At 42.8% G+C, this 15,986-nt stretch overlaps 1 protein-coding gene across 2 annotated transcripts in view; it reads left to right on the forward strand.

The window, feature by feature from the left end:
* Positions 1-3,418: 3,418 nt before the first annotated feature.
* Positions 3,419-15,986, forward strand: part of PARP8 (poly(ADP-ribose) polymerase family member 8) — a 181,661-nt gene continuing 169,093 nt past the window's right edge. For both annotated transcript variants that reach the window (XM_081233894.1, XM_081233895.1), the window contains exons 1-3: positions 3,419-3,489; positions 4,038-4,139; positions 5,110-5,164. In XM_081233894.1, the coding sequence (XP_081090020.1) occupies positions 4,049-4,139; positions 5,110-5,164 (146 nt within the window). In that variant the 5' untranslated portion in view covers positions 3,419-3,489; positions 4,038-4,048. The remainder of the gene's footprint in view (positions 3,490-4,037; positions 4,140-5,109; positions 5,165-15,986) is intronic.

Genomic DNA, 15,986 nt, shown 5'->3' on the forward strand with positions numbered 1-15,986 from the left:
TTGGTTTGCCCCTACTTTGATTGCTAGGCCAATCAGATGAGGTCAAGATAGCAGGATTATTATCTCTCAAAGCAAAACTACTAGCTGCTTTATGACAAACTGCCCAAATCCACTTGTTTTAGAAGAGGCCAGCTGGGGCTAGCAGAGATTTTGAATTGTGTGGATTCCTTTCCATTATAGAACAACTGCAAGAAGAAGTTATATAAATCTAATAATTGACAAGAGCTTTGAGATTGCCTTCCTTCCAGTGGCTTCCCATTTCTCTCAAATTAAATTTCACTTCCCCACTCTGGCTTAAAGGCCCTTGGTGACCCCTTCCCATAGCGACCCCTCCGACACAACCTCTCCCTTTTTCACTCTGATTCTACCACAAATTATCACAGCGCTGTTTCCAAGTTCGGCCAAGCCTTCTGGGCATTCCCATGGCATTTGCTACTGATAACATTGTCATGTATTTGGGAAAGAGGGCTGCTCTCTTTGCTAATCCTGTCTCCCACCCTCTTTTCTTAATCCCCATGGAATTTTTACTGAGGGCTGGGATTCATTTGGGAAAGGAAGTTCAATGCAGGAAAGAGAAATATAACTGCAACTAGAAGAGGCTATTTTGAGAGCCCATAGGCTCCAGGCGTCCCTCAGAATCCATTATGGGGCTTCTTGTTGGCTTGGGTCCTGGGCTGCTGCCATTAGTGGGGCCAGTTTACTCAGCAGTGAGACTTCCGAACATTTATCTTCCTTAAAGTTCAGTTCAACTGCTGAAAGGTTTGAAGAGAGGAAAAGGTTCATTGCCATCTAGTCCCACCTTAGACAAGCTAATTAACCCTTTTGTGCCTCAGTCTCCTCTTTTGTAAAATGTGAAGAATAATAGGACAGCTTCCATATAGGGTTATTGTGAATTAAATGAGTTAATATATGTAAAGCATTTAGAGCAGTGTCAGGCTGCACTACTAAGTTCTGGATAAGTGTGAGTTATTAATACCCACATCACACTGTTGAACTTAAGGCCACATTTCCATTACCTTACACTTCTGCAGTTGAGTCTTTTAGCATAGGTGAGGAATTTACATTTTTTTTTCTAGTAAATCCTCTCTGTTGGCTTGGGATCATTTTTCTAAACCAGTGGGACTTTTTTTGGCTAGACTCTATCATCCAACACATAGAGTATTATTTCCAATTACTACGGCATACCACAGAGGTTCTCTCTCATCAAGAATAATGATTTTTTTTTTTTTTTTTTTTACTGTATGTGGGCCTCTCACTGTTGTGGCCTCTCCCGTTGCAGAGCACAGGCTCCGGACGCGCAGGCTCAGTGGCCATGGCTCACGGGTCCAGCCGCTCCGCGGCATGTGGGATCTTCCCGGACCGGGGCTTGAACCCATGTCCGCTGTATCGGCAGGAGGACTCTCAACCACTGCGCCACCAGGGAAGCCCTGATTTTTTTGTTTTTAACAAAGTGATTAAGGGCCTGGTATGCACTATGTTCCTGAATGCATGCGAGTGTGTGTGTTTGCACAGAAGTGTTTAAGGCAGTGATATAACCTCCTCCTCATCTCAAAGGTACATATAGTTTTTAATAAGACCACGAATAATCTAAATGTTTAAATAAGAGTCTGAGATGAGTCAGGGTAAATGGGATGCTGGCTATGAGCAGAGTTTGAAAGCATCATGCCATAAAGATCTAGCATAGGAACATTGATGCCTTGGTAGTTTTTATGAGAGAAACTTACCTTGTAGAAATGCATACTAGAAAGAAAAGTTAGTTTTTAATTTTTTTCTTATCCCTTAAAATTTAAAAATATTTAAATATATCACACCTTAAGGGCATGAACAGAGTGAGGTTAGCTTTATTTAACCAAAACAGGGGAGCCTGTGAAGCTTGAAGAAAAAAATCAAATGTAGGACAAATCACAAGGCCTATTTTACGGAGTGAGTGGTAAACCAGGAGGTGAGCCAGACCAAAAACATTTGGTACCTTTAAAACTATTTCAAATTTACTTTGGGAATGCAAGCTTGATGGATAGACAACTATAAAATAAATTCTTGTGAGTTAACAGATTTTAAGTTTTAGAGACATTAGGGCACAGAATGGAAGGAGGAAGTACGCATGATACCCAGTGTTATGTGGAAGAGAAGAAATGTTTTTGGTAGCCAGGGGGCCTACACAGAGTAGCATATTCAGGAAGGACTTGAACCCGTCCTGCCCTAGTCAGGAAGCATTTCAGGAAGGATGTGAGCAGATGTACCGTGACTGTGCCTCTACTACATCAAAGACTGCAGTGGTCCAGGTAATGCAGAGGAATATTTCCTCCTACAATGCACAAGGAATGTGATGTATTCCAGGGCGTACCACAAATCATTTCGTGTTTTCTTTCTGCAAGATAGAGGAGTTAGAGCATATGATTACTCATTGCTTTTGTCTCTCTAGAATCTTAAGAACCCATCAGGGATCACAGTCATTCCTAATTCTCCTAAAGACATCGTCACTGTCAGTATTAGAACTGCACAGATTAAGGGTCTGAGCCAGTTTGACAACTCTTGGGTACTTATACTGATAAGGAAGCAGGCTGAAGCTGGAGTATCCATAAAGAGGTTGAAGGGACGACCATTCATGCATTCAGCCAGCATTTCAACCTCACTCCTATATTCCAGGCACTGCACTAGGCACTGGGGATGCAGAACCAAGTGAGACGTGGTCTGCTCAGGGAAGCAGTCTCAGTGGAGAAAAGATCAACAAGCAAAGCGCTGTTAGAGGCCTGTCCTAGGGCATATGGCAATATACAGGCAGGGCAGCTACATCAGCCCAAGGTGTCCTTAGGCAGAACAGAAAGTGAGGCTCAGAGCAGTATCTCATTTCTAAACAAAACAACAGGATTGTAGAAGCTTTCCCTTGATTGGCGAAAAAGTGGCTTTTTAAAACAAGCCCAACAGATATCCATCCTTTAGGGAGACCCTGGCATGTGCCAGATGATTCTGCCAATTTTTCATGGATGGAAACACCGAGGAGGGAAGAACTGGTGAGTCTCTGCAAGTAGAAGAAGTCCCTCAAAAGGGGCTGTGTTTCCTAAACGGCGCTCCAAAGGGGCTGAACTACTTCCATCCGGGAGAAAAGACTCTGGCAGTCAGGGCACGGGAGGGTGTACGTCTGGAGGCATTTCAAGGCTTTTTCCATCTTGCCTGATGTGGCAACAAGGAAAGATTTGTTCGTTTTATTTATTTATTTTCCATTTTGAACGCTTTTGCTTTCCCCTTCTTCCCCCCTCCCAGCCACTCGGGTTTGGGTTTTCCATATGACTCATAATTCCTTACGAAAGTGGATTCGAATTCATAAAAGTGGTGGTGCGCGGGGCGGGGGGGGGGGTGGGACGGGCTGGGAGCCCCAGGGAGTCTTCACTACCGACATTCCCAGCCCCCGGCGCGAGCGGCGGCCAGGCTGGGGAATCCAGCCAGCGCTCGGATGGCGGATACTATCAGAGCCCCGGCGGCCGGGACCGGGTGACTGCGCGGCGGGCGCGGCGGGCGCGGGAGGGTCTGCGGCGGGCGGCGCTGCAGCAGCCTCGGCACGGTCGCCGCGCCCCCGGGCGCGAGTGTGCGCGGGTGTGGAAGGCCGGCGTGCGGGCCGCGAGGGGTGTGCGCGCGTGAGGCGGAGCGGGGCTCGCCCCTCGCCGGCGCCCGCCGCCCCGCGGGCGATCGCTCTCCGGCCGTCTCCGGGAACCCCGGACCCCCACGGCCTTTGGTCCGGGCGGGGGAGGGAGAAAGTGAGACTCGGTGTCATCAGCATCCATTGTCAGGAGGGGAAGAAATTGGAATCCAGCAGCGGCGAGCAGCAGCTGGGCGGTCACATCTGGGAATGCAAAGCCGACCTCCCCCCCGCCCCTCCTCCTCCACCACCTCCTCCTCTCTCACCCAGGATCACTTCCGAAACCACTTCGCCTTCAGCCCCTGCCTCGGCCAGAGGTTTCATTTTTAACTGAATATTTACGAAAGCTGGAAGCGTGCGAGAGGGTGGGGTGGGGTGGAAATAGCGGCTGCTTCTTTTCCAGGGATTTATTTAATGGGGATGTGTTCAAGGCAAGAGCGAATTCAGAAGGATATCGACGTCGTGATCCAGAAGTCCAGAGCTGAGAAGGACTGCCTGTTTGCAGGTGAGTTCTCGCCTTTCCAGAGCCTCGGACCCAGCGCCAGCTTCCTCTGCCTGCCCGTCACCCCCTTTCCCAGTTTTCTGGCCGCGACGTGTGTGGCTGGGGATAGGGGGTGGGTTGCACGTCCCCATTCCCGGGTTCATTTGGCAACAGCTGCTGCAGCGGGAGCGGGAGCCAAAAGGGGGAGGGGGTGCCAGCCTCTCCCTTTCTCCCCTCCCCCCGTCTGGGGCGGCCACTAGCTTTGGGGGCAGAACCCTGATGGCCCGAGCGGGGGGTCTAGGCGGGGGAGCCTTGCATTGTATTTTTAGTTCCCGGTGAACGACCGGAGCGTCTGAGCCCGCCTCCAGGGTTTCAGCAGCAGCGACCGAGGCGGCGGGTTGGACCCGCCGGGTTTGCGCAATGGGCAGAGCAGCGGCGGCGGCGGCCGAGAATGGAGCCCGCTGCGCTGCGCGGCGCTGGCCGGCTGCGCCCGGCACCGAGGCCCCCCGGGGGGCAGCGCTGGGCCGATCTCCCGCCCCTTCTGCTCCCTCTAGTACCTTCGACTGGCAATGCGATGCCCCGGAAAGAGTAAGGGATTCCCGAGGTTCCGAGGCGCGCGCCGCCCCTACCTGGGGGTCGCTTTTCGTCCATTTTGCTACCCCGGGAGAGGGACTGGATTTTGCTTTCGCAGCCGCGACCTCGGCTGGGGCTGCTAACGGCTGCCCGGACCGGGTAATTCCCGCCGTTGCCATGGCACCCAGCACTTGTTGCGGGGGGCGGCCTCCCGCGGCACCCGGCACGGGGTGCACGGCATCCCCTCCCGCACCGCTCGGAGAGCGGACCTCGGGGCTCTCCAGCCCTGGCCTCCCGTCCCGCCCCGCCCCGCCCCGCCCCGCCAGGCTTCCCTTCGGCTCCATCAAATAGGGGGCCCGAGCCATGACCAGGGTTAAAAATTCACTCCAGGGGTAGCTTTTAACAAGACTTTTCGTTTCAGATTTCAGATACTCAGACTCCACCTTTACTTTCACCTACGTTGGCGGCCCCAAAAGGTACTATATGTGTATAGAGTTGCTTCATTTCCTGTTCACAGGCTTGTGTTTCCTTTGTTCTTAGCGTGTTCCGGTATTTTTTTTTTCTTCTTCTTCTTCTTCTTTCGTTGTTGTCTTTTAGCCACGTCCCAAGCCTGAGGCCCCTCGATTTTAAATAGCAGAGGGGAACGAAATATGTTTGATTCAAGTGTTTCTAAGATCACGCCACGGGCCATGAACAGAGCTCTCACACTCTTCGTGTTAAAGCTGTTCTACAGTAGTAGCTAGCTCTTGAGGCTTTAGGGGTTGACATAGGTGAGTGCAAAATCTGAATACTGGGCATAAGACATAACGTCACAGAATAGTTTGATTACATGTGGTGATTCTTCTGGTGAGCTGGGGCTGCATGTTTCCATGTTTTCTGAAGGTTGACATAAACATGCAGTGTGCTAATTCTCCATGCTTTTTTTTTTTTTTTTTTTTTTTAAGGAGTCCTATTTTGGTGTTCATAGTTGGAAAGAATTTGGGAGTTATATGTAGCTGGAGTGTATAACTTCGTTCTTGAAGAGGAAGAATGAGAGGCACATGTATTAATACTAAGTTGTTAACAGTATGAAAGGAGTCCAAATCCAATTTTGTGTTTAAAGAGTTAGAGATGAAATGAAAAGTAATCATTAAAATATGCTTCGCTGTCTTCACTTGTTGAGGTAGAATTTTCTCCCTGTTAGCCCTCTGGGGACACAGTGGTTTAAAAGGGCAGTGGCCACATATGAGAACTGTCAGAGTTTTAGCCTTGCTGTTCGGACTTGACATTCACTACCATTTGATCATATTCCAAAATATGTCTTAGCTAATGGAAACATTTATGAACATATAAATTGCAAAAGAAGCTTTCTTCTGTAAATACATTTTTTACAAGCTTGGAATTGTTACGAATCTTAAAAATGCTTAGGATCTGTGTTGCAATGTACATCTCAAAAAAGCTTTCATTGAAATAGTTATTCAGGTTTCCCATATGCACAGTATACCTAAGTGTCAGGATTGGTATATTGATTAGATTTACTGGTTGAAAATATAACATATGTAATATGGACTTATTGGGGGAGAATCAAATTACAGTATTTCTCAATTCCCTATAATACCATCATTTTTGAATAAAAAGAATCAATTAGAAGAGATTCAACTAAATTAACGCTGCTCCTACACTTGCTATCCAGAGAATGTTGGTGTATGACTAATAACATCTAGAGTTGTTTTAATAGTTAAAATATGCTGTGTGGCCCACTGAAAACATTCCCCATGCAGTCAGGTTGATACCTGCTTGAGTTGTCTGTTTCACAATTGTGGTTCATCTCATGAGAGGTGCGGACTGGGAAGGCCCTGGGTAGGCTTTTTAACTAACTAGCTTTACTATTTCCAATAAGATAGTGGAGTTGTTTTGGCCTCAGTTTACTTATCTGTACAAGGGAAAGCCCTGGGTAGGCTTTTTAACTAACTAGCTTTACTATTTCCAATAAGATAGTAGAGTTGTTTTGGCCACAGTTTACTTATCTGTACAAGGAGGGGGTGAACCTTACACTTAATCTCTAAGATCTGTTAGATACTGCACTAAGATTGTTATCAGCAAATTACTGAACTAGTGTCAACACAGCAAGAGGTGAAGGTATGAACGCCTCCAGGACCAAGGCCTGGAGGTTGGGATGAATAATTAACAATTGAGATAACGTCAGTTTTCACTGTAGGAACAAACACCATGGCTGCTCTTAAAGTAAGAGGAGTTTCCTCTTCTATGTTATCCTACTAAGAGATAGGTTTTTCCTTCGGCTCCTGATTTAAATAATGGGGAACTTGCATATCTAATGTGGAACAGCCTGCTTTTTAAAGATGCGTTGTGAATTGTTGATGTGATTGCTTTGTCTTCCCAAAAGCTTGTTCTATAAACCAATATATAAATTGTTTTAGTACAGTAATAATAGTACCCTTAATGATTATCCCTTTATGGGTTTGTAGCTAATGGCAGAAAATAAATTTTCTGAAAGAAAAAATATTGTTTTCATGAACTACATTATCTACATTAGAATCTGATATTTATTATGTATTTCTCATTGCTGTGTGTCAGTCGGGCATTTAAAAATAAAATAATCTTCCTCTGTTTTGATTTAATATGCTTATCAACTTGTAATATTCAATTAATAGTGTCATGTCGGGAAAACTAGACTTATTTCCTGATTAAAGGAAGGTGGGGATCTTATGGAGAGATAGTACATGTTTATCTTGAATTATATTGTACTATCATTTCATCTAAACCATTGAAAAAATTTGTTTTCGAGAAATGATTTCAAGAATAATTTTCAATTCAAGTTGTAGATAAAACAATCTGCTAGTTTGTCTCTGACATTCTCCAAAAACAACTACACTTTGTTCTAGGACAAAAGTTGATCTTACATGTTACCCTTCAAAAAAAGAAATAATATTGAGAATTTTTTTTACATGTAAATTTTTTTGTGTTTCTGTGGATAAGAGGAAATGCCAAGAGGCCACTGTGTCAGGACTGGCTGCTGTCCTAGTAATTGGCCTGTCATTCAGAGGTCGTGAGAGGGACAGAGTTCCCTTTACCATTTGCTCTCCTGCCTGGGTGGACTTCAGGTGAGGATTGGGGGGGAGCAGACGGTCAGCTGGAAGACTGGGTTCACTGAGTTCTCCCTCATGGGAAGGTTCATGGAATTATTATTATCCTCAACTTTGGACTGGATTTGCAAACTGAAGCTCAGAGAGTTCAGAAAACATGCTCAAATTTACTCAGTTACTGATGAAGCTGCCATATGAACCCTGTTATGTCACACTTCTGAGACCTGTGCTCCTTCCTCTACACTAGTGTTCCCAACCTCTTTGAGACTTCTTTGAGACACTCAAACATCAAAAAAATTATGCAGATGTTTACTTGAGAGTTGTAGTGTTAGTGTCATTTGATTGAGAAATAATGAGAAAAGTGTTGATGGGCTTCCCTGGTGGCGCAGTGGTTGAGAGTCCGCCTGCCGATGCAGGGGACACGGGTTCGTGCCCCGGTCCGGGAGGATCCCACATGCTGCGGAGCGGCTGGGCCCGTGAGCCATGGCCGCTGAGCCTGCGCGTCCGGAGCCTGTGCTCCACAACAGGAGAGGCCACAACAGTGAGAGGCCCACGTACCGAAAAAAAAAAAAAAAGAATTGATAATACCATCTACATATGCTTGAAAACTTGTGTTATATATAGGGCAAGATTGACTCATTGTAGCAATGGCCCTTATAATGCTTCTGACTCCTGGGCTTCTTGGAAGAACTCCACAGTCATCAGTGATCCAGGGCCTGCTGTAGGCTCCTACCGAATTCTGCCCCCCATTTCAGGGGTGTGCTAAGAACTATAAAACTGGAAGCCTCAACTGTATACAATTTGTAAGTTTATGCAAATGTCATTCCTTCCTTGTACTTTGTCATGCTGTGATCTCCTGCCTCTTTCTTTCTCCTTTTTTGGTTGGCAGTAAACTCCTTTAAGACCACTAGGGTTTGGGGTTATGGTCCTTCATCTCACTTGCAGTCAGTTGTGCAGTTAGTGGTAGAAGAAACAGAAGGGATAAAGTGGGTGGTGACAGCTACTGAGAAGCTGGGGAAGCAGGCTGAGTGTCTGGAGCCAGAAGTTAAAGACAAAGAGAGAGCAGGGAGGGAGCCCCATATGAGCCTCGCCATGGACCCCTGTGGAATTCCCTGATTGTGAGCTTTTAGCAAGAAAAGTATTGTGAAGATATAATCGAAGTTTTAAGTGTTGATTGTTAAAAAAAAAAAAAGGAAAAAAAGATAAGCCAAAAAGAAGAAAATAAAAAAAAACATGATTTCTCCATCTTCTATTAACATATTAGAATTTATTCTTTCAGAATTTTTATGTCTATATGCATATAAAATGTATGCATCCAAAGACTGTATTATACTCTTGAGACCTCAAGAGTTTTTCACCGAAGAATATGACATTAGTGTCTTTCCTTTAGAAAGAATATGAAAATAAAGAAATGTTTATTGAATTAGGAGTTTTCCAGTCAAGGAGTGTGCATGGTAAGATATCTAAAATTTATATTAGAAATTATTAATAAATTAGAAATTTAATATTTAGTGGAATATTCTGAGTTGCCTGTAAATGTACAACCTGTATTGTATGAATAGACACTTTTTCATGTGGTTATGGGTAGACTGACATCTTTGAAGTGCACTCTTCTCTTTTAGGAGTTTCTGTCCACATAACTGTTTTGGAGCATTCTGTGTGACACTAACAGTAGTACTCCACAATCTCTCAAATCATGTGCTACCTCCTCTTTCTCCCATCCACATCCTACCCTCCCACCTCTCCCACCTCTCAACCCTAAACAGCTTTCCTTGTCGAGATCTTTGCTAACCCAAATTCCCCTCTGAGAAGCCTTTCGTGGCATCCTCTACCCTGTTTGATTTTGTGAGGTGTTTCTAAAATCACGTCACATTGTATTGTTAGCTCCTGTTTACTTGATCATCTGTCTGGCCATAAGCCTCTCTGAGGCAGGGTCTGTCTTATTCATTGCAATTTGCCCAGCCCCTCGTGCACTGCCTAGTACTATATATTTTCTCAGTAAGTAGATGTTGAATGAATCACTAAATGAATGCTAAAAGGGCTTCTGGCAGGTGAAAAACAATTTCCTAACCCAAATGACCAGGTGTAGAGATACTCAAATAGTTCAAAAAGCCCCCAATCTGGTGACGTCACTTGGAATGGAATTTCTTATGAACCCAGAAGTTGCTTACCCAAGTTATAAGCCCCGTTCTCTGCCCTGTTCAAATGCTTTCAGGAGACAGATAATGCAATTGCTTAGGATAATAGAGAGTTATAAGGACTGTGGTACACTAGAGAGTTTGGTTTCTAAAAGTATTTAATTCAGTTAAAAAAATCAACACCACTCTGGTGATCAAGCACATCTTCTGGGGACCCTAACCCACCTGGACTTCCAGTGTATAATTCCTTACTCATGGGATGCTATGGAAAGAGACAATCTACTTGATTGCCAAAGTGCATTTGTTTTCTTTTGATTTTCTTAGGAGGCATGTATGTGCATGCAGGAGTTGGGGAACTGGGAGGGTGGAGAAGTAATTCCATCATCTCCAAAAGATTCATCAGTTTTCATTATGAAAGAAGTACATGCTCATTCTAAAATCTTGAAATATGTAATTATTTTGAAACCATCAAGTGCCCCTGAAGGTGTCAGAAGGAAAAGAATGATCTTTTTTTTTAAAAAAAAAAATAATAATTAGAATGCTCCTGTTAGAAATGGGGACTTGTTTTCCATAGTTTTTGGTTATACCAATTATTATCCAAAATGATTATTTTTTTTTTTTAAGTGTGTGCCCTGGAGCCCTGGGAACCTGCCTTAGAAGTTTGGGGTGACCGGTGGAAGGGAGTGTGAAGGAAGCTGAATGTGTGAGAGCCAGGCTTTCACATCCCTTTGTAAATCACAGCTGCTCTAGCTCTTTTCTGTTCCGTATAACATTTTCTTTGAAAAACGTTTCATTGGTAAATGAGTTTTAAAATCATTGACCTAAAATAACCACCAATTTAATACAAGTTTAACGTTATTGAAGCTTATATATTAAAAACATATTTAAACTCCATTTATTTCATGGATTAAAATAATACTACTAATCATATTTATGGGCATAGCCTCTGCTATGCTTTTTGCCTACCCTACATCCTGTATTTGCAACAAAGAAGACCAGTAGGTATTTTGTCAGCTGTTTTACATTTTATAGCTAAAGAAACTGAGGCTTGGGTAGTTTGAATAACAGAGTTAGTAAGAAGCAGAGTAGGGATATATTGCAGAGTAAGTCAGTGTTTTTGTGAGGTTTTAAGGGGCATTGATTGAACTGGCAGCAAGACTAGAATGGTAGGGAATGTTTGAGCCTGGGAAGGGGTTGCTATTGCTAGTGGAATGTCTGCCAGGGGCAGTACTGAAAATCTACTGTTTGGCAGGGGAAGTGCTCAAGCTCAGTGCTGAGCATTAGTAGTAGGAAACATGTACATTGGCTGTGGAATCCTTATGCAGATATCTGGCCGACCCATTTAAATTCCCCATCATTTCTTTCTGCAGCATTGGGTGAAAAAAATGAATAAAAGTGAAATTTCATCAGCCTTAAAGATATTTTGTAATTCTCTGCACACGTTGGCTTTTGGATGGATATTGTGCTATAGTAGATAAGTATTGCTTTAAGACAGCTGCCACTGACTTTGTATGGAATTTTAATCAAGTTATTGATATATAATCTTTCTTTTTTTCATTCTCTAAATTTCTGCAATCCTGTCTTCCATGTACCCCCAGGAAAGACTAATCAGGAATATGTTTTTATTAATAAGCCTTGTCATTCCTATTTTATTGTGTCATACTTTAGGTTTTCTGTTCAGTCATCTCACTTAAATGCTGGGTACTTCAACCCAACACATGAAACAAATCATCATTTCCTCCTTAAAAGAAGCTTCTCTTCCCAGCCCTTCCCTGGGCGGTATCACATCAGTTGAGCCTGGCGTGGGGAACCACAGTCTCAGGTTTCATGTATCCCACCGTCCTCTTTGCCTCCTAAGCTCCACCAGCTCTTCCTTTGCAATCATGGTTGGCACCTTCATCCTCCCCATGTTTACACTTGGTCTGGGCCCTGATCACCTTGACTTAGGTCAATCACTTTAACCAAGTGCTTTAAAATACTTGATTAACAGCTACTCACCAATCCAGTTCATTTATACTTGAATTCTTTAAGCATGAATTTAATCATAGCATTTACATGCTCAGAAGCTTTCAAATGCAACCAAAGTTTATTCCGTATCAAATTTCATCCGCCTTCTTGGCTTTCAAGAGCCAGCTTCCCCATCCATTCATATGTTCCTCAGCCTTCTAAACACTGACTCACTACTATTTGTTTATTGACCTCATCTCTCCACTCAACAGCAGTTTGTATTAACTTAGTGCATTAAGCATATACAGCAGCTGTTCAAGGTTTATCGATTGTAACGTGTCGCCTAATATTCTTGGTTTGGCTATCAAGATCATGTTTTTTATTATCACGAAGACTGGCTCATTTAATCTTTCTTTGACCCCAAGTAGCAACTCCGTGAAAATGTATAATGTATTCACGTACAAGAGAATAGAGTGAGGCCCTGAGTGGAACAAGGTGAGACTGAAAAGACAAAATGAAATCTGAGGAGGGTGGGATGAGACTATAAACAGATTAGTCCCAATCCCTTACATAATAACAATAACAGCAGGTCTCAAGTGTAGTTTATTTGCATATCGGTGACACCCTGTTTGTGGCTGACACCTTCTTAGTATTAAATGGAGGATGCAAATTTTCCAGTGTTAAATTTAAAAGGGAGACAACCACTTAAGTCTTTGTGCAGTCAGATCAATTTTCCTTATACCGAAATTAGCAACCAAGATGGTTTCTTTCTGAACATTTTGAAATGTAGGTTGGAAAGACCTTCCCAATGGCCTGAAAATGTTCTTGGGATTTGTCAACCAACTCTGAAGTGCTGTAGTTATTTGGATTTTCATCCTTGTTTTGTTTAAAAAGCAAATACAGGTTGTTATTATCCAAGAATCGTTTGTAGAATATTTACTGTATTTGAAGTATAGAATTGAGCCAGAGACTGATAGAATTACTTTACGTTTGTTAGGCTTTCACATCTGTGCAGAAAAAAGTTCAGGCAAAATTGGAAAACAACAAACCAAAAATACTATTAAGGATAGAGCTGTGGAAAAGAAACAATGCTAAGTCAAATAAAATGTCACACACAAAAAATCAATACTCTGTTTAAAGACTACAACTATTTTAGCAGAGTGCCCGGAATATAGTATTTCCCAATATTTCTTAAATGATAGTAATATTGTTCCTATGTGATAGCATTTCCCAGACTGTTTAATTAGATGTTAGATATGTGGCCAAATAATGCCTGGGAAATGCTTAGTTAAATAATATTAAACAATTTTAATGGCTGTCTTTTTAGAGACTTTTATATGTTTAGTGTGCATTATGCATACCCAAGAGGTGAATGAAGTATTCAGGGTTTTTCAGACTTATTTGATTACAGATCTGGAACATCTTGAGAGAGTCATTTTGTGGAAAACACTTTGGTAAACTCTGTCTTATTCATTAAAAATAGTTTTTGAGTAAACAACAGTATAATATAAATGGAAATTGCCGATGCACACTGAGCCCCGAATAATTTATTTTCAGTAATTTTTACAGACCTTGCTTTATGACAGTTAAAGGCACTTGGCATTTCACGCCACCATTTCTACATGAGGATTTATCTTTCTGGGTCTCTCACTCCTCAGTTGTATTGAAGTCACTTATGATGAGGGTTCTCAACTATTCTTCTTTATCAAAGCACTCAAGTTAGCAGGACCCTGTTTGGCACATGATTAGAAGTCAGCTTCATACGGAAGTATTAGAGAGAATGATTCTGTGTAGCAGAAGGATTCATTATGTCCTCTTAAATTCTGCCACTGTAACTGCAGTAGAGCTTCTTAGTGAGCCATCTTTGTTGGAGTATATACTTCGGGAGAAGTTGGTGGCGAGAGAAATCTAGAATTTATCTAAATGTTTCATTTCTTTGACAAATTACATTTAAAAAATCAATGAGGTTATCTATTTTGTAAACTCATTTTCCCCCCAGTGACCACATGAGAAAATTACTTGAAGGAGTTTTACAGCATTTCTCAGAATGTTTTCAACATCAGTCAGGAAGCAAACTCCCTCTTTAGACAGTGTCAGTCGTTAAACTTTTAGGCAGCCACACGTTTCTTTTTGTAACACATGAATAGAGGATGAATCATCTGCTTTACAGCACACTCCTGGGGGCACAGGGCCAGGTCTGTATTTAAAAGGATTCACGTTAACAGTTGATGTTTTTGTCTATACGAACATTTTTGTGATTCAGGGGAACCAGTGGAACCTCACACATACCGAGATCTGCTTAGTTCTAGGTTTCTCATTTGGAAGTCAGTGTGCAAAATCTTAACAGTGAATTTGTGATTGTGAGAATACATTTGTCCATCTACATGTATTCGTGTCATTGATCTTCTTCAGAACAAAGTCTTCGATATTGGCATGCGGGAGACCTAAGCAGAAGGCTAAAATCTGCTTCATGGATAAAAGCTGATGCAGTCATCTTTTCTCATTAAAATGCACCACAGCTAGATAGGCAGCAGCAAAAATAAAGGCCCTCCAGCTGAAAAGCAGTCATTGCTTTATTACTACTACAGAATTTGATATGATTTCTCTAGTGATTGGTCATATTCATTTTTAGCTAACTAAGAAAGAAGTTTGAATAATTCACTGCAAGCCACATTCTTTCTTGATTCTTTTTGGATCAGTCCATCCTTATGGGAAAACCAGCCTAGAATGGTGATTTCAGTGAATTTCGAATAAGCGATTTCAATCAGAGTTGCATATTCTTGGCTGAATTTGACCCCCCATTGATGAAACTTTGGTCAAGAAAGATTTTAAACTTAATTTTTTGAAATTATACTAGTTTGATTTCATATGAGCTTTCTGTGTTGACTTCCTATGTCATTAATTTAAAATTTCCAGTATTCTCAATTCTTTTTTTTTTATTTTTATAAATTTATCTCTTTATTTTTGGCCGCGTTGGGTCTTCGTTGCTGCGTGCGGGCTTTCTCGAGTTGCGGCGAGAGGGGGCTACTCTTCCTTGCGGTGCTCGGGCTTCTCACTGCAGTGGCTTCTCGTTGCGGAGCACGGGGCTCTAGGCGTGCGGGCTTCAGTAGTCATGGCAGGCAGGGTCAGTAGCTGTGGCTCGCAGGCTCTAGAGCTCAGGCTCAGTAGTTGTGGCACATGGGCTTAGTTGCTCCGCGGCATGTGGGATCTTCCCGGACCAGGGCTCGAACCCATGTCCCCTGCATTGGCAGGCGGATTCTTAACCACTGCGCCACCAGGGAAGTCCAGTATTCTCAATTCTTGATGTCCAATATGTACAAAATTCTTTCTAGCCAAAAGTAATTGGTGGGGAAAAATCTACTTAGGGCAATAGTTTCCTAAAGGGTTTTTTTTTTTTTTCAAAACAGCGAAATGTTGACATTTGCAGCCTTTGAGTTATATTCTGGGAAATGTTACATTTCAAAGGTACTTTGAAATCAGAATTCAGGTGCTTAACACCACACAGCTATTAGAATGGCCAGATTCCAGAACACAGGAAGCACCAGATGCTGGCGGGGATGTGGAGCAACAGGAGTTCCTGGCGGGAAGGCAAGGTGTAGGTCCGGTCACTTTGGAAGACAGTTTGGACCCTTTCCGATAAAACTAAACCTACTCTTACCTGTGATCCAGCAGTCACACTCCTTGGTAGTTACACAAAAGAGTTGAAAACTGAATGTCCACACAGAAACCTGCACATGATGTTTATAGCAGTTTTACTCAAAATTGCCCAAACCTGGATGCCACCAACATGTCCTTCAGGTTGGTGGATGGATAAATCAACTGTGGTACAACCAGACAATAGTGGAATATTTTTCAGCGCTAAAAAGGAACTAGCTATCAGGCCATGAAAAGACATGGAGGAACCTTAAATACATGTTACTAAGTAAAAGAAGCCAATCTGAAAGGCTACACACTCTATGGTTCCAACTATATGAATTCTGGAAATGGCACAACTTCGGAGACTGTGAAAAGATCAGTGGTTGCCAGGGGTTAACAGGGGAGGAAGGGTAAATAGGCAGAACAGAGAATTTTTGGGGTATTGAAACTGTTCTGTGTGATACTATAATGGTAGATACATGTCATTTTACATT

Source organism: Mesoplodon bidens (assembly GCF_964165515.1).
Source record: "Mesoplodon bidens genome assembly, chromosome: 4".
NCBI classification, from domain to species: domain Eukaryota; kingdom Metazoa; phylum Chordata; class Mammalia; order Artiodactyla; family Ziphiidae; genus Mesoplodon; species Mesoplodon bidens.